We start from the raw sequence: 19902 nt of genomic DNA on the forward strand, positions 1-19902 counted from the left end.
TAATAAAAGATAAAAATTTTTCATTAATGGGTATCCACTTAGAAAACTCTTAAGTCTTCAGCAGGCTATGGGATACTTGCTTAAATTATTACCAATGAAAAACAATAAGTCTGGGGCCAGGTTTATTAGTCTCTGATACGTTGTTACTCAAATTGTGAAAGAAAATTATTTTTACTTACATTTACTTATTTTTTTTATAATCAAGCAATACTTTAATTATTCAGTGTTTCATATGATGTTATCTCTACCTGTAACAGAAGTGTATCTGTATTCTTAAGTTTGGCAAATACAGAAATCATCAGATGCAGAAAATTAATAAGTAATCAATGAGAAATATATAGGAATGTATAGACATATACATTATGAGCATTTCTGTTTTATAGCTATTCAAAAACAATGATTACAATGATAAAAGTGTCTAATTGGATTCATCAAGCCTCTATCATTAATGTACCAATGTAATACTGCTTATTGGCTTCTTTTGAAATAAAACTAGTAAAGAAAATTAATCACCTACTTGGCCTCAATTAATAAATATACATGAATTAGAGATGTCTTTCTACCAAAGAGTAGAAACTTTTAGATACAACAGGGAGCTGAAGTCTAAACTATACCAAACAAACAAACAAACAAAAAAACAAAACACAGGTGGCAGTAATATTTATGCGGCCATTATAACCTGTTATTTTGAAAGCCAACCTACTTACATCATCAGTTTCTCCATTATTCTATTGGGTGGGCCCTAGTTTGGATGACCTACTACATTAACACTCCCTGAGGGAGTCTAGGTTGGATAGAGGAATATTCTCCAAGGATAATTAAATTGAGAGAGTGAAACAGAAGAGAATCATGTCAATGGAGCCTCCTTCATGGTTATTACTGAGCAACTGCTAAAAATTATTTGAAATAACTTCAAATCAATTAGAACTTTGTACCCTTCTTATCTTTTGGAAATTAATTCTTCTGTATTAAAGACACACTAAGATCCTCATATATTATGAAATAAATACATTTTTAAAAATACCTGAAGCAGATTTAGAATTCTGGGAAGGAGGACTTCCTGGACTCACCCAGAAAATTTTTCTGTCTAATTTTGTGGTTAATCCTGGAATCTTCCCCTCCTGACAGTGACCACCTGAAACCTTGATTTTAGCCTAGATTTAGAAACTTCTATAGATAGTCCCACCTCCAGGGTAGGTAAGTCTTAGCCTGTGATAACTGAGACAGCATTAAAGCTATGCATAATGGAGCTCATTTCACTTAAAAAAAAAGAAAAGAAAAGAAAAGAAAAATGGCTACAGTTATTAAATCCAGACTAAATGTGCAGCATTATATGTGTTCTATTGTTTTATATTGTTAATATATCCATTTTAAGAGGAGAAAACTGAGGCAGAGAAGGAGTAATTTGCCCAACATGACACAATAAGTGAAAAGTCAACTTACTATGTGCTAATTAGTTGCTAGGCAGATAGAAAGATGAATAATGTATAGCTTTCCTTTATAGACTGAATTAATTTATTCTATAATTATTTTCTTATATGTCACAAATCAAGGGCCTCGTCTACTGGAAAGCTCAGTGGTGCGCCTGATTCATGAGAAACAGTGGAAAGCAATCTTAGACAGTGGCTATCTGGTAGTTCTTAAAACAGTGTCCTGTTGATACTTTTATTAGTATTACTTAGAAATGGATAATTCTGCCAATACCATGGCAGAGAAGGATCAGTATTACCAACTTTCCCTTTTACCTCAGGCTCCAATAGTGCTTAGCACCACCCTGTTACAGATTCTGTCATTTAAAACTTTGATATTTTGTTCATCATGGATTTTTGCATTAATTTTGCTTTTAAAATATTACATTAAAATATTATTTATCTCGATTACTGATATTTTTTGGCACTCCCTTAAATTTTGTGCTAAGGCAAGTACCTCATTTGCCCCACTTGCCTTATCCTAGTCTCAGCCCTGGTTAACAGCAAACATGGACACACCATACATGAACAAGCCTGCTATTTTCTTGAGTTATGTGGCTGTCACAGGAGAAACCAAAGAATCACTCTTTATGTAGTAGTTGGTACTCCTCTATAAAGACATTAATGAGGAGATACAGCTCAACTGAACAATACAATTGGGAAAGCATATCCTTTCAGGTAGAATTATACATAAATACAGAAGGCTTATAACTGTTTAATAAGCACAACTATACCCAATTTGTAAAAGAATGATTCTGTTATTCCAGAGGATTTGCTTAAAGCTAGCAATTCCATGGCATTGAAAGTTACGTCTTACAAAATCCATGTATTTTAAAATGTATAATTTAGTAACTCACTTTGATTCTTCTTTGCTTTCATAAGGGTCATTCATACACTTTATGTATTACCCAACACCCCCCAAACAGATGAATTTTGAAAATTCAAATGTCAGAAACTAGCAAGTATTTTTTATTCTAGTACTTTTTTTTTTAACCCTCTTTGCCATAAAATTTAGTGAAATATGTAAAGGAGTGATTAGAGCTGCAGTTAGCCTTTGACCCTTACATATAGTTTGGCTCTGTTCCCCAAATTTCTGTTTTTAAACTCTTGTACCAACAGTCCTCTTCTTTATTCATAGAGTAATCTTTCTTTAGTGATCAATTACATACATATTTAAGTATATTTTAAAAGAATAGAAATGTTGCTTGTCATACACAAATGGCTCTTAGAGAGTTATTGGTTTCATGCCAGTGCTGTCAACTTTCCAACAACAGATTGGATTGGTTAAGAAAGAAGCCATAAACAGCCTATCAACAAGTATTTATACAGATGTTAATGAATTTAAAATTCTATTAGTATAACATTTATGCCAAACTCCAATTTTATTTGTCCTTTATTGTGAGGTATGATGCAATAACTTCTTTTAATAAACACATGCAGACCACTTACACTTTATAATGTAAATCACATTTTTACTGTTCCCAGCATAAGATACATAGAATCAGCCATCTATCAAAGTTACCAAAAATATTTCCATCACATGAAGCATTTTGCTCAGCATGCAACCACGTCCTTCAAAAGCTTTTGGTAAAGAAATGAACTCATCTCCGTCCATGAAACCAAGAGTATTTTGTTATTATATTACTGAGAAAGGCCATTAAGAGAAAAGAAAATAGTCATGGGGAAGTCACCATATGTATTAAAAATATAAATAATTAGCTTCTTTTTGTGTGCCCCCAATGATAATTGAATCCTAACCTCCCTCTGTAAATTTAGAAAACTGATTAATTTGAGGCATATGAGTTTAATGAACACTTATTTTGCTTTTTATGAAGAAAAAAAAATATTTCCATTAATTTAAAAAAGACTTCATTTCTTGTTTTTTAAATAAATTTATTTATTTATTTTTGGCTGCATTGGGTCTTCGTTGCTGCGCACAGGCTCTCTCTAGTTGTGGCGAGTGGAGGCTACTCTTTTTTTTTTCTTTTTCTTTTGAATCTTATTTAATTTATCTTTTTATACAGCAGGTTCTTATTAGTTATCCATTTTATACATATTAGTGTATATATGTCTGTCCCAATCTCCCAATTCATCCCACCACCACCCACCCCACCCACCCTCACGGGGGCTACTCTTCATTGCAGTGCGCAGGCTTCTCATTGCGGTGGCTTCTCTTGTTGCAGAGCGTGGACTCCAGGAGCGCAGGATTCAGTAGTTGGCTTGCGGGCTCTAGAGCGCAGGCTCAGTAGTTGTGGCACACGAGCTTAGTTGCTCCACGGCATGTGGGATCTTCCTGGATCAGGGCTCAAACCTGTGTCCCCTGCCTTGGCAGGCGGATTCTTAACTACTCTGCCACCAGGGAAGCCGCCAAGACTTCATTTCTTTTGGAGAACTTCTTAAAGCTGAACTGCTTTCTTCTAGGATTGTGTACATTGTTAACATTTTATTTATAAAGTAACTATACACACACACACACACACACACACACACACACACATTGTTTTAAATTTACTACCTTTGGTTGTCAATTTTTATCCCAATCTAATTCTGGCTTTCAGAGCTGAAGTTTCTATTATAATAATTAAGTTAATCACATTTAGACATGTGTTATTCTCCACAATGCACAGGTTCATCTACATGCTAAAAATCTAAATTCCAACTCTATATTTCTCAGAGAACATTAATCAACTATGACAATCACTCCGTAATTTTACCAATATTTGTTGAGCACCGTCCTACTAGGTATCACTTAAAAAGTGTATATTGTAGTAGGCAAAACAGACACATGAATAGGTAAGTAAAGTATAATGTAATAAATGCTATCATGGGGTCTCTATATTATCCTTTGGAGGGCATCTCTAACCTAATTTGGATAAGGAACGGAAGTGTTCAAAGATCAGGAGCTTAACCCAAAGAATGTAATTTCTGAACTAAGACCTGAAGACCTGAAGTAAGAACACCACTGGTAAAGTGGATAATCCCAAACACAATGTCTGTAGGCAAAAAAGATCATTTTGAGTAATTATAATACATCTGGATGATTGAGGCAGGAACTTAATAGATGTGTCTGAAGGTATAAGGAAGGCCTGTATGCTATGCAAAATGTTTTGAACATTATCCAAAGATAGTAGAGAACCAAGAGTTCAACCTCTGAAAGAGCAAACTAGACGTGTACTTTAGCAAGACTATTTGCAGTATGGAGATATATAAGTGGGAACAATGCCAAAAGGAAAAGGACCAGTGAGAAGGCTGTTATGGTAACTAAGAAGAGATGATAGTAGGCTGAATTTAAATAGTCACAATGCAAATACCAGAAATTTGACAGAATGAAAAGAATTTAGAAGGTAAAATCAGCAGCTGAAGGGTGAGGAAGAATGCTGGTTCAGTACAACACTCTGGTTTCTGAATTTTACATTGACGATGATGGTAGAATTACAGGAACTTAGAAAAGGTGGGATAATACATGAGTTCAGCTTTTTACATATTCTGTTTAAATTATCTGTAGGATACCGCAGTGGAGAGATTTTGGATGGATACATTTCAGAAGGAGATAAGGAAAGTGACTGAAGAACTTGAATGAATATCCTCTTACAGGAAGATTATAACCAAGGAATAAGATAGGGCCAGGATAGTACCCCAGAGAAGAATCCTGAGAGTGGAAGAGATAGCGAAGGAAGATGAGCCCTTGAAGGAAACTGGGGATTAGACGAAAGGGCAGAGAAAAACCAGATAAGTGGAATTAAACAAGACTCAAAGGAAATAATCCTTTTAAGAAGGAAGACGTGAACAATGTATAATATCATAGAGGAGTCAGTAAGAATTTCAAAAAGTCCCGAAGATTTAGCAGTACTAATGATCTTGGGGTGAACAGTTCCAGTGAAATGGTGTGGGGAGGAAGCCATATTGCAGTGAGCTGAAGCACGAATGTCAGTAAGTCAACAGAGACTTTCGCTCACTCCTGTTGAAAATGAGGACAGTGGGGATGAAAGGAGGAGCCAGGTATTACTGAGATACCCAGCAGGGAGACTAGACCCAGTTTCTGGATTAGATGTCATTACATAAGGAATGAGCAGCCAAGGTTTACTCCAGGTCTGAATGACTTGGGAATTCAGGAAGAAAACCAGACTTAGTAGGATGATAATGATAAAAACAAGTTGTGATTCTGAAGTTCAGCTGGATCTGAGAACAGGAATAAGATAGAGGTTGGTGATATCTAGTTCTCTAAGCTGCCAGCCTCATGAGGCAATAAACAATGCATATCTAATTGGCTGGCATCAAAAGCCAGCACAGGGCTTCCCTGGTGGCGCAGTGGTTGAGAGTCCACCTGCCGATGCAGGGGACATGGGTTCGTGCCCCGGTCTGGGAAGATCCCACATGCCGCGGAGCGGCTGGGCCCGTGAGCCATGCCGCTGAGCCTGTGCGTCCGGAGCCTGTGTTCCGCAACGGGAGCGGCCACAACAGTGAGAGGCCCGAGTACCAAAAAAAAAAAAACAGCCAGCACAATACCAGGCATGGGGTGTGGTGGTGGACAGCAGGGGTGCGGATGCTCCTAGATACTTGCAGAATGACAAGCATCAACATCTGAAGGAACACAAATATAAAGGAGACTGAAAGGAAGCACTCAAAGTCTGATGTTCCAAAGTCCTGTAGAGAAGAGAGTTTTAAGACAAAGAAAATGTTCTGTGTAGTTGAATTCAGCAGAGAGGCCAATGAAGATAAGGAATAAATGTGTTTGGTAGATAAGATGGTTTAAGGCCCTCATAGTAAGGACACTTTCAATTTGGCAAAATTGGATTGCAATAAATTAAGGAGGAAATGGAAGGGAAAGACGGAGAGAGTAGACTCCTCTTAAAAGAATTTTGTTAACAACCGGTATCTTTTAGTGTGAAAGACAAAATATTAGAAGAGTATAGAATTTGTCCCTGAAATCTTATGTGTCATTTTAGATAAGTTTATCAAATTGGGAGATACAAACCTATAAATTATGAGAGGAAAATTGTTTATAGTTTAGAAAATATTTAGCAAGTAGATAAATTTGGATACCTAGAGAAGAAAATATTTGCACCAGTGATAACAGATAAAGGGTTATGAATGTCAGTTGAAGACAAAAATGGAAATACTAGAATCCAGCAGATAATTGGGGAGAACAAGAAAGATATTTTACACTTTATGACCTATAATTGGTAAATAATCATATGAAATCACTTTCAATCTCACTAGCAGTAGACACATATAAATTAAAATCATATTAGACAATATTTTTCTCAAACTATCAACAGCTTTAAAATATTTAATATCCCAATGTTGACTAGGGGCTTAGTGAAATGAATAACCTCATATAGCATGTGGTAAATTGGTGAAAGTTTTAAAAACTATTTGACAATATAGATTATATTGTGTCCCTCAAAATATTTATAACTTCAGACATGTTATCTTTAATTCCACCTGAAAAAGTGGATTAATTAAATAGGATACTTAAAAACCTTCATGTAACAAGTTAGTACCTCACAGTGCATAACCCCTAAAAGTATTTTCAGGATGAGATTTCCATTACATAGAATGCATTTGTTGTAGTACTAACTGAAAAGTAGAATGTATAGGATACATACAATTGTATGTAAACAAAAAACAAATCTATGAACAAAAGAACTAAAAGAAAATGCCTTAAAAGTGTTATCCAGTTGTTGTCTTTGAATAGTGGGGCTCTCTGTGGATTTTCTTCTCTTTGACTTTTTAGTTTTCGGTATTTTTAAAATCATCTATTATGAAAATGTATTATTTTTATAATAAAAAGTTTAACAATTTGTTTAGATAAAATTATTAAAATGTGTGTTTTGAAGTAAAGCAGCATATAGAGACTGTAGTAACTAGGGGAGAGCAGGAATCAAAAGGAGACCTTTTTTCTTAGGTTGATGGTACGAGAAATTTATGAAGACCCAGAGAAGCAGGGAAGAGCAGTAGATAGGCAGTAGGTTCGAGTTTTGCAGACCAAATGATGCTTCTAAAACCAAGAGGATTTATTGGGGAGCCTGAGTAGAAGGTGATAAGCATCTGTTAAGTAATCCGGGTCACCATCATTCTTCCCACACAAGATGCTAAAAGCAAGCTTCAAGGAGTAAATACTACTTTCTCCTCAGTGACAGGGGTAATCCTAAAATGGTTTAGCGAAAATCATTTACCAGAATCATTTCCTCCAGCATTTGAATGGCAGTATTTTTGAATACATCCAACCAATATCACCACTATGCTAGTTCTCTTTTTTACACTGAACTCGTACCAATCTACCAATCTATGCCTTCAGGTTAAAAGGGTTAATATGAATTGGACCCTTACAGTGAAATCTCTAATCTTTACCCAGGGATTGTTGTTTAGAACCTTGGCTGAGTTCTGATATAAAACCACTTAGGGTTTTTGGAGTGTTGTCGTACAGTTGAGGAAAACTTTTCAGAATGAACACTTTAAAAAGGGACTATTGCAAGTATATGTCACTATTTTAAAAAATAGAAAGACGTAGAGATAATTTTTATTTTCAGCTAAAAGTACACTTGCTACAAAACGATTCTCTACATATCAAGAGCAGGTAAGTTTCCAGTCGTGGGTTCAGTTGATTATCAGGGTCACTGATTCCTCACTACCATCTGTCATTGTACCCATGGGTTCACCATTTGGTCTAGTCAACCAAGAAAGGCAGATAAAAGCCTGGGACTCTGCTGGCGAAGAGACTTAATGCTTAATGCAGTATGGGTGTAGCAACCCCAAATCTTCCCTTCGTTTGAGTCTCTTTTATAGTTTCTTTATAAGGAAGGCCATTTATCAAAATGGCGTCTGCTCATGGATTCAGTGGTCAGCCCTTGAAAGTGAAGTAATTGTTCCTTCAATACAGCAACTGTGGAGAGATTGGCTTAAACTCAGGAAGAAGGGGTATGACCATTTTAGAAACATAAAGTGGCACTAGAAGTTAACAGGAAGTTAACTTTACTAAGTAACATAATTTAGAGAAAAAAAATCTTGATTTGTAGCTTTCCTGAGAACTGGCTCCAGTATCTCTTTGGACTGAAAACTAGAGTCATTTCACAGTAACTTTTAAGGAATAAAAAGACATGATGAATGTACCATCCTCAACATATTCAGAAAGACAGATGCTAAGTGTGTGTATACATGTGTGATGTATACATGTGTATACATGTATGTGTCTCTGTACAGCACCGAGCATTCAAAATAGGCTTTGCACCATGCTCCATTTGTTTTCCAAACAACTTGCAAATATAAAATGACTTTCTATGTACCAAGATCTATAGTGAAAGAATAATTCCAATTAATAAATTGACATTTTAAACATCAGGTTTTAAATTATAGAATTCTTGTGAGTTTGATTACCATGAGTTAGTTTCAAGAGGTACCTTCTCTGGTGTACTGTCAGTCAAGTCTACGATGCTAACAAGTCCCTAAGCATGGTGATGGCACCAAAAAAGAAGCAGTCTAACAACTCAAGAGAAGTGCTCTAAAACAACAGGTCTTCACTATAACTCAAATGCATGACTTTGATGTAGCAGCAATGTCTGCAGGGTTTTTTTTGAAAACTACAAATATATATATAGTAAATTTAAATGTGAATATAACGGTCGGATTTTTCTTTTTCTTTTATTTTCTTACTATTTTATTTTTCTTTATATTTGTTATCTTGTGTTCTTACCTTGTATAATTTCTCCTCTTGCATATTCTCCATACCCATCTTCATTGTTACGCTTTCCCCCCTCCATCTTTGAAATCACTGCTATGGCATTAGCACAGGTTTCCTAAACCTAATATAAATGATATCCTAACTTAAGTATTGTACTAGCTTACACGAACCAAGCTTAGTTTTACATAGAATTAAAATTCTGTTTTGAAAATCCTCAATATAATTTATAAATTCTACATATGGATAAGATAGCATGAGAACAATTAGACTTTAAATTCCATCTACCAAAAATAATTATTTTCATTTTCTAAAACACTAAAAACCAAGCCCTATAAAATGTAGGTTGCACTAAAACAACTCCTTTATTTTTCAAAATAGGTGGGTTTGAAACCAAGCTGGAAAAGCACTTAATCTATAAGTGACTGACATTATTTCTCTTACAGATGATTTAGCTCCCATTAATTAAATTGTCTTGTTTTTCTTTTTTTCTTGTGATAAAATTGTTAGCCTAGACTGAACTGCTTGGCCAAAATTTGATCTCTTTAAATAACAAATAAAATTTACATACTTTTTCCCTAGGTAAGGAAGAAGAATTTATGTGTAAGGATACCACTGCAAATGAAAAATTGGAAAGGAATAAAGAATATACATACCAATGGCTTCATACACAGGTTGGGGTTCATGAAACTAGTTCCAGAAACATGAAATGGTGAGGTCATTTCCTTTAAATTAGATTTTTGTATTGCAAATACATCTTGAAAACTGAAACCTAGGTTAATTGTTCTAAAACAAACATGACTTTATATAGCCAAAGGCCAATACTCTACATTGCCAGGTTATAAATGGCCTCTTATGTAGAATAGATTTGATCACTGTTTATATTTTTCACCATAAAATATTCAAGAACTTAGTTTCTGTATTGCTTAAAACCAACACAAATGATTGATGGTGATGATGAACCACACAAATGATTCTACTTTATAAAGTAAAATGCATGGTATTGATTAACTGTTTATAAATATCATATGTATTGGAGGTATAGTATTTTATTTTATGTTATTTTTGTTATCATATATGTTTGGCAGTTAAAATTATAATTCAACCCTGATGCCACTTTACTAGTCATGTAACTGATTTTCAATGATGTCTCAATGCTTTAGTTTCCTCTTCTTTATAGTGAGATGATAACTTATCTCTCTACTTCACAATAGAAGTGAGCTCTCAAGGTTGAGGGTATCAAATGTTGATGTCCCTTAGCAGCAAACAAGGTGCCTTGAGCTTAATAGGTAATCAATAAATTTTTATTACATTAATGTATGTATTAGTTTTCTAGGGCTGCCATAACAAAATACCACAGATCGTGTGGCTTTAAGAGCAGAGATGTATCTATATTTTCTCACAGTTCTGGAGGTTATAAGTCCAAGATCAAACAGTCAGCAAATTTGGTTTCTTTAGAGGTCCATCTCCTTGGCTTGCAGATGGCTACCTTCTCACTGTGTCCTCACATGACCATCCCTCCACCTGTGTTATCTCTGTTTTAACCTCTTCTTACAAGGACACCAGTTATATTGGATTAGGGCCCACCCCTATGACCTCTTTTTACCTTAAGTACCTCTTTAAAGGCCCTATCTTCACATAGTCATATTCTGAGGTATTGAAGATTAAGATCTGAACATATAAACTTTGAAGGAACAAAATTCAGCCCAAAAAATGTAACATAAAGCACTTATGTTACATAAGTGCATAACCACTAAACCAAAGTTTTAAGGAAAAAGAAGTCTGGATATAATATTTTGACATAAATTTTTAAAAATTGAAGTATAGCTGATTTACAATGTGTTAGTTTCAGGTGTACAGCATATACATATTCTTTTTCATGTTCTTTTCTCTTACAGGTTATTACAAAATATTGAGTATAGTTCCCTGTGCTATACAGCTGACATAAATTTTTAAGACTTTCATTTTAGCTACATATATCCACAAAACAGTAAAAAAAGAAGCACTATTATAAGCATTTATTAAATATGTAAACCAGTATAACAAACAAATAAATCTACAGTTATGAGGGCTGAAACTTAATTTAGCAGAAAATTATAATGTGCAAAAATGAAACCTTTTTTTATAATATATACAAATGGAAACCTTTGTGTGTAGTCAATTCTATCCATATAATTTCTTTAAAAACATGGAAAAGAAAGTGAAGAATGAAAGTGAAATTAAAACATTTCAAAATCTGGATTGTTATATCCTATTTCATTGTGAGCAAAGAAAATAGGAATAAAGCAATCAACATTTGAGACTTTTTTATTTTGCTAAGTATTCTAATTAATGCAAGCACAATTTATTTTATGTTGGTATTAATCAATTTAGCATAATTCGTAACATGACATTCTTAGGACTGTAAACAAATATAGTATAACCCATAGCTTAACGTCTGTATTAACCAGGTATAAGAGGTCTGGTTTAGAAATATAAAAGCATCTGTACAGATAATGTGAAAAATACAAGCAAAATGTTTCAGGATGTATTTTAGATATGCTTAAACATTTCACAACATCCCTTACTCCTAAATAAGTTATGTTTAAACATATAATGCAGCAGGCAATTGTTGATGGATTTTCTGTTTTGAAAATGTAATATATAAAAGAAGATATAGGTAGTAATATTTTAAGAAAAATTGTTTTCAAAAACGGAAGTTCTTGAAAAGCCAAATATCAACAGAAGTTCTTTGTGAGCATTAGTATGATGCCTTAAATACACCAGAGCTATTTTAAAAATAGGAAGTTTTGCCTTTCTTATAAGTAAGATATATAAGTACATGTAGTAAAATATTTATATTTTCTACAATTTATTAGCTATGGTTATTGGTACTTTCAGATTTTTGATCTGTGTATGTGCTTATGTTCGGCAAAGAAGGGTAGCATTAAAGTGTTGTTTAGGAATTTAAATTTCATGTCAAACTGAATTTTAAAATGACTATGAAAAGATGTAAATTTGTATGTATTTTTGCATGTCACCTAATTTAAGAGAACTATTATTTCCATTTTGTAAATTATTTATTTCTCCCAAAATTTTCTTTGGGCATGTCTTTCATAGTCTTCCTCTACATTTATATAATATGATTTCTGTTTTTGTCACTATGCAGCAATCACTTCTTGCCTGAGTTAGATCCAGATGTACTTAATGGTGGAAGAGTTCAGCTTGTGGTAAGAAATGTGTTTAAAGTTCAGAAAAAATGTTGTGCACACCAGTACTCAATAAATGGCACTTTAAGATATGTCCATAAGTAGTGTAAATTATGAAAATACCACAACTGTATCTTTTTGGGATAATGTCAAAATGCTATGTATTAAAATAGTACCATGTTTTCTTGGCTTGTAATATAACTTTAAAATATGATATTACTTTAAAGTATTAATTCTATATGGTAGATTTTAAAATATTAGCATGCTACCGTATTTTTTAAAATACTCCGGACAAGAAGTTGTATGATAACATTATTTTCTAGAATATTTTAAGAGTAGGGTATTTGAGGGAAACAGCAAATTACCCTCACAACTCAGGAAATCAAACCAGATAAAAATTAGAAAGTAATTGTGAACTCCACCATTCTAAGTAATAAAGTGTAAATTATTGGAGCTCAGGACTTCCCTGGTGGTGCAGTGGTTAAGACTTCATCTTCCAATCCAGGGAGTGCAGGTTTCGATCCCTGGTGGGGGAACTAAGAGCCCACATGCCTTGCAGCCAAAAAAACAAAACATAAAACAGAAGCGATATTGTAACACATTCAATAAAGACTTTTTAAAAATGGGCCACGTCAAAAAAAATTATTTTTTAATTGTTGGAGCTTTAGGAACAACCAAGTTCTAACTTGGTCACCAGAGTGTAGACTCTAGACAGTATAACTAATGGGCATTGCAAAAGTCAGTTGAACTATATATATGCTATTAGAAGGAAGACTATATTAGCAGAAGGAGAATGGCCAATATGGAGTCTAGAGAAAGAGTCCCCAAACAAGAAATTTTAAATGTGTTTCCAGAAATTTCCAGAGAAGAGGTTACCCTAACCAATGATGGAAGTGTGTGGCCTCCTTGGCAGGTGAAAATGGATGCATCAAGTGACCCTAACTTTATGACACCTTCCATTTATGTCAACTAGTAAATATTCCTTGCTCAAATTCTACACTCACCAAGAAAACTGATTATAATTTAACTTAACACGTAGAATTTAGTATAAAAAGATAATGTATTCCCTAATGGGAACTAGTATTATCATATCCAGAGCAGTTATTCATCATTCTCATGAATAACTCATTCAAGGAGTTTTCCTGAAAGAGGAGAAAAATTAGGACAATAGCTAAAATTAGTGTGTTTATGAAAATATATAGAATCTATGTACATATTTGAAATAATCACTCAGCAAGTATTTTCTTGCATTTTAATAGAGATCCCTGTGGCAGAGTGACATGTAGATTACCCTAGGAAAATTGGTACTTCAGGCTATTAACACCCTACGTGTTATTGACTAGCACTTTTGCACAGATTTTTGTGTGGCCACTTTGGAGCAAGAATGGGGAATATAAAAGTGCCAAGGAATGCCAGGATAAAGGAAGGGATATTACATTTAATTATTATACCTCTAAAAATGAATGAAAACAGATTGGGTAGATTACTAATCAAAATGGTTCTATGAGATTAATGCTCTGACATTAATCTCCTTCCTCTCTATCCCACTATATTATACTACTACAAATGTATGGCAAATACATAGCAATGATAAATGATTTTTTTAATATGTTGAAGAGGTACAGCTGTACACAAAACAAGGTAAGTATTAATAGTAGTAGAACAGACTTTTTTTTTTTTTTTGAGTCAAGACAGGGGAATGGATCAAGGATTTATGCTAAAAGGATACTGGGGTAATTGAAGGCCAAGAGTGGAAATCATGCAGGGTGTTGGAGAATAAAAACACCCTTCTAGAGGGGGAACTTGTACAGATAATTGCACAACTGGGACCAAGCCACAACTAAGAGGAAAATCTTAAAATTTTTAAAAGCTGCAACTGCTGCTACTCTAAGATCCTCAAAGACATAAGAATAACACCCATAATAAAAGGACAGAAAATTATGGAACAAAAATGATCAAATTTTAATTAAAGGAGAGATGGATATGCAAATAAGCCTATTATAAATTCTGGAAATAAAAAATATCATTGAGCTGAACCCTCAACTAGACATCATAGAATAGAGAAGTAGTGAATTGAAAGTTTATTTACAAAGGAACAATAGATTGACAGCTAACATCATATCAGAACAAGGCATACCAAAAGACAATGGAGTTATTTCTTAATAATAGGGATGAATATAAATATCATCTAGAATATTCATCACTAACCTTCAAAAGTGAGGACAGTTAGACATAATCAAACGTTCAAATGCTGGGTTTTGAGGAAGCTAATAAATAACCTCTCTGTCTTCCAAATCGGATTAAAGCATATTGTATGACAGAAAGGAATGAGAAAAATGGAAACAAGATATTATTTTACTTACTTCCACATATATACTTCAGAAGGCATGTCATAGAGCTAGACAATTATATTGTTTATTAAATTTATCCCCCCAAAACGCTAGCATTTTCCTGCAGAAGACAGTCATAGTTCAGGTTCTCCAGAAAACATACTCTGAGATTCTGATATTTGAAAGCAGGATGTTAATTGGGGAAGACTTTCAGGAACAACTCCTTTGAGGGATGAAAAAAGCAGGATTGAGCAGAAGGAGAAGGTGAATTTTCAAAAGAGTTAAATGATAAATCTTAACATTAATATGTGCAAGGCCCCTACAATGATAACTATCAAACATTGCTTATAAAAAAATCAAAGAGATATACCACGTGCATTAATAGGAAGACTCAAATTGTAAGATGTCAGTTCTTTCCAAATGATCTATATATTCAATAAACTTTAGAAAGCTTTTTAGTAGAAATGGACAGATTTTTAAAATGGAATTTTAAATATGAAAATGCATAAGACCTAGAATAGTCAATGCACTCTTGAAAAGGAATAGTAAGGAGAGTCACACTATTTGATTTCAAGACTTGCTATAAAACCCCAGTAATCAAGACTGTATGTTATGTTCATAAAAAAAAATAATCAATGGAAAAGAATAGAGAGTCCAGACGAATACCATACTTATAAAGTTAATTGATTTCCTTAAAGATACTAAAGCAATTAAAAAGAGGGAAAGAATAATTTTTTCAACAAATAGTGCCGGGCAACTGGACATCTACATGGAAAAAAGAAATGAATCTCAACTCCTACTTCACATCTTACTTAAAAATAAATTTGAGATGAATCATGGGTCTAAATGTAGAAGCTAACATTATAAAAATTCTCAAAGAAAACATAGTATGGTATTTTCAAAAACCTGTTGTAGGCAAAGATTTCTCAGATAAAACAAAAAAAGCATAATCAAAAAAAGAAAAAGGTAAAGGTTACTTAGTAACTGACATTGTTTTCTATTTTGGAAGAAACAATCTTTTGGATATTAATGGCTTAGATGATAAGGTTTTTGGAAGGCATGTGTTCACAAATATTTTCTTGACATGTAGGTATTGTCTTGTTTGGAGGAGGGTGGGATTTCTGCGTTTTAAGTAGGTGTAGTGAAATTATGTCATTAAATTGAAGCAAATAAAACCTGATTTTAAAATCCTGAGGCTTACAGATAAAGCCTCTTTAGCCAGCAGGAGAGTCCCCTATGTGGTTAACATGTTTTCCCTCATTTTGTAACTGGTCTCACCAAAATTGTGGTATTGCTTTGATAGTTACCCCTTATTCCTGACTGGTTCTTTTGATGTCTTAGCATTGATGGAGCTATTCTAATGGGAACATTAAATACGTACTCTTGTGCACTAATTGAAATAAAATCGGGAAAGAATGTGTTACATTTTTTAGACTAAAATCACAAGTGTAAATTGGAAGCCAATTGTTATTTATTTCATTTTCAACAGTTTTCTACTGAGGTTTTTTGACAAAACAATTGTATCACTTAGCCAGATACATTTTAAAAAGTGACTGATGCTATAGAATGGTTTCTATTCTGAGTTCAGTAATAGCAAACTTGCTCACTTAACAATGAGAAGGTCATGCATATAGGTGGGAAGGTGGGAAGGGGATGTAAAGGAGAAGAGCAAAGATCTGGATCTGAAAGAAGATGATCTTTAGATTCAGGTTTCATGAGTTTTTGTAGCTCATCATATGGGGATAGCTTTTTAACCACAGCGATGGTTTTATGGCTTTATTTCCCTCTATTTAAATTTTTCTCACATCAGACATTAAGGACAATGCTTTCTCACAGGACTTCAAGCATTCAGTGGTTTGGGTGAAATCCCAGCTACTTTGAGGCTTCTTTGCATTCCATCATGGCATTTTCTCCCACTTCAGGGCTGAATCCTGATAAATCCTTACTTAATGATATTAGACATTATGTAGAAACAATATTTTATAGTCAAGAAGTGACCCTTTCAACTCTTAAGTTCAGCCCAAGATAGTAATAAAAGTTCTGAGAGTAATTTTAGATGAAATAAATTACCTAACACATATGTCCTTAAAATAAAATATCTTGAAATTTCTATCTATCCTTACTCCCAAATTAGACTTAATGTATAGTATTTTTATATTAATAATGACTATAATGAGAAGGCAGAGATCTTTTGTGACTTTGTAGTATACAAATATGTGATGAAAGGCATTTCAGGGAATTTTATAAGTAGTAAAACATAAATATTGCAGAAAATAATCCAATGTGACATTTCTAACATTCAATTAAGAATTAAATAATATCCTTGGTAAATAAATGATGTTAAGTTATTTAAAGTTTCGTCAGTTGCCTTTAAGATTGATTTTCATCAAAATTACTGTACTAAAGTATTTTCTTTTGTTGTACAAACTCAAATAGCAAACCTCAATTTTAAAATTGGCTCTTATTTGCAAAAAATGCTTTGACATAGTGCATTTGTTCTGCCTGGGCAGAAATAAAGGATTGTGGTATCATTTTGAAGAAGGTTGTTTGACAGAGCCTGTTTGTTTATTTGGGGTAATGTGAGCTGCATTCAGAAAATGTCATATTTTGTTTCATGATTGTATACATTCTCTCCCACTGCTCCCAGGCAAGGCTTGTAAGCAGAGAAGACACGGATTTAGACCTTTTTTCCATGACCAGTGGAAGTGCTTTGTCTGTGAAGAGAGAAAAAAAAAATGAGGCACACAGACACTCAGCAGGATCTTCAAGTAAGTTGTGGTTTCCTTCAGAATTAATTTAGAAATCACAAATGAATTGATGGAAACTAATGCCAGCAAGCATTCTTTAACAGATAAGGGGTAGGATGCCAGCAACCAGAACTGCCCAAAACTATGCATTTGAATTTTTTCCTTCTTTAAATGTCTTCTTTTGATATAAACAGAATTAAATTATTTCAGAATTAATAGCATCAGTTTTTATTTTAATTGTATTCTGTGACTCAGTGGTCTACTCCCCCACCCCCCAACCCCCATGGATTGTATTGAATTCTTTGATCATTTAGTTCTAAAAGAATTTGTTTAGGCTAATTGTAAAAAGTTGGATTTATATATCAAAGTGGTGTGTTTTGGTCTTTTGTCATTAATTTAATATATATTGTAAGTAAAGTTTGTTTTTGAAGGAAATTTTTTTTTAAATAACAGATTTTAGATAATAATTTTATACTGTCAAAACCATGCTGTTAAAAACTATTTCCATTGAAAAGATGACAGTTTATATTTCTTAATGATGACTTTTTCCAATTGTAAACTTGTCACACACATCTGTTACCTTTAATTTGGTAACATAACTATATATATATCATGGTTTCAACAAGAATTGCATAGCAATTCTTAACTCTGAAAAGATTGTAAACATTAAAAAATATCTGTATCTTAGGATATTTGGGGGTAATAAAGCATAATTTTTTCAAACTCTTCAATTAACTTACACTGTAGAGATTTTGAAATATCTTCTACAGTGTTATGGTATATGAGTATAAAAGATGTTTCATTTAATACCGTATTTTGTTAATTTTCCCAAAGTATACTGAACCTCAGAAGTCCACACATTAACTTACACTTCATTTTAAGGAACAGTTATTCTATAAAAAGATTTATTATTCATTGATGGTATGGTTATATACACACAAAGTCAATATTTGATTGAATATGAACAATTCAACAGTCCGGATGGTGCTCTTCAGAAAAATGAAAACTTCAAAATGATTCTCTGACTTTTCATCCAGATGCTTGGTATTATTAGATTACAGTCATTTAAATCCATTAATACATGCAAGTTCATTTTGATAAATTTTAATTTTGTTTTAAAATTATTCTTTTAATATGTCTAACTTAAAAATATTTCCCAGCCTTCAAAGTTCTTAGAGTGCTTGGATTTTCCTTACTTAATTATAGAATCTGGTCATGAAAGGTTACTCTAGTCAATATGGTTAAGAAATATTTTAGGTTCATTCACCTAACTAAAATTATTCATTTAATATAAATTTTCTACAGCAACATAATGTGTTAATTACATCAATTATATATATATATACTTATACATTTCAGAAGGAAATGTGCCACACATAATAATGAATATTGCCATATCCATTTTAAGCATTGCCTATTACAAACTCATATCACTTCGAAGCAGTGTAGGTAAAAAGAAACAAACCAAATAAAATTTTAACAAAAATTGCCTTGTCACTGTACAGAATAACAAAGCTTCTGTTCATAATGTACCATCTGAATGTTAAAACATAAATAACTCAATGTCAGCAACTATCCTGAAATGCACAAGCTTCATCTTTCACTTACATAGACACTGAATCATAGGTTTTAGAGTATACAAGATCATTATAGAGAGTTCATTTCTTAACACTTTCTCTAAGAAACTGTAGTAAGGCAATTCTCACTGTAATTTCAATTAGTTTGTCAATAAGTGACATTATTGCAAACACTACTAATCACTAAATCTGTCCATCCTCATTGTAATTTCAATTAGTCAATAAGTGACGTTATTGCAAACACTACTAATCACTAAATCTGTTCACTTAGTGACAATTTAAGACAAGCCACTTTAGAAAAATAGAGTTTTTATTAAATAACAGAATGAATATGAATAAATACTACTTGCTGAATTATTGTCATTACTAGTTTACTATAATAGTCATGTAATATAATGGTAAAGGATGTGAGTGAGCTCAGACACCAGTTTGCCTAGATCTGTATCATGACTTAATTTCCTCATCCTTAAAATGGGAATGATACCTACCTTGTAGAGTTGTTTTAGGATCAAATGTAGCACATTTAAAATAGAATCTGGCTCAGAATAAGTGCTTAGTAAATGTTCTTTGTAATTGCTACCCACACATAGCTGTAAAAAAAAAAAATCAATTGAGGTAAGAGTAAGATATTGAAGTCTCTAGTGTCGAGTCACACAGGCTAACGAGTTCAGCTTAAAAGAAATGTACTCTTAATAGTTACTTGACTGAAAACCTTGGCATAACTTATTACCCATAGAAATCTTTTAACTCTCAAAGTCTTTGGGTCCTAGGCCCCCATGGTCCTGGGCCAACCACTTACAGTCTTGGTATTTTGAAAGCTCTTTTTCCAACAGCTGTCTCTCTCTCAAAATCTTGTCACCTTATTAAAATATTTCTTTTAGCTTTGCAAGCCAAATCTAGAGAGTAGTTTATG

General features: G+C 33.3%; 1 protein-coding gene across 1 annotated transcript in view; it reads left to right on the forward strand.

The window, feature by feature from the left end:
• Window positions 1-17508, forward strand: part of LRRIQ1 (leucine rich repeats and IQ motif containing 1) — a 173725-nt gene extending 156217 nt beyond the window's left edge. The window contains exons 23-25 of the mRNA XM_067698708.1: window positions 9730-9859; window positions 12296-12356; window positions 17313-17508. Of these exons, the coding sequence (XP_067554809.1) occupies window positions 9730-9859; window positions 12296-12356; window positions 17313-17465 (344 nt within the window). The 3' untranslated portion in view covers window positions 17466-17508. The remainder of the gene's footprint in view (window positions 1-9729; window positions 9860-12295; window positions 12357-17312) is intronic.
• Window positions 17509-19902: the final 2394 nt, after the last annotated feature.

This window comes from Pseudorca crassidens, chromosome 11, assembly GCF_039906515.1.
Source record: "Pseudorca crassidens isolate mPseCra1 chromosome 11, mPseCra1.hap1, whole genome shotgun sequence".
In the NCBI taxonomy this organism is placed as follows: domain Eukaryota; kingdom Metazoa; phylum Chordata; class Mammalia; order Artiodactyla; family Delphinidae; genus Pseudorca; species Pseudorca crassidens.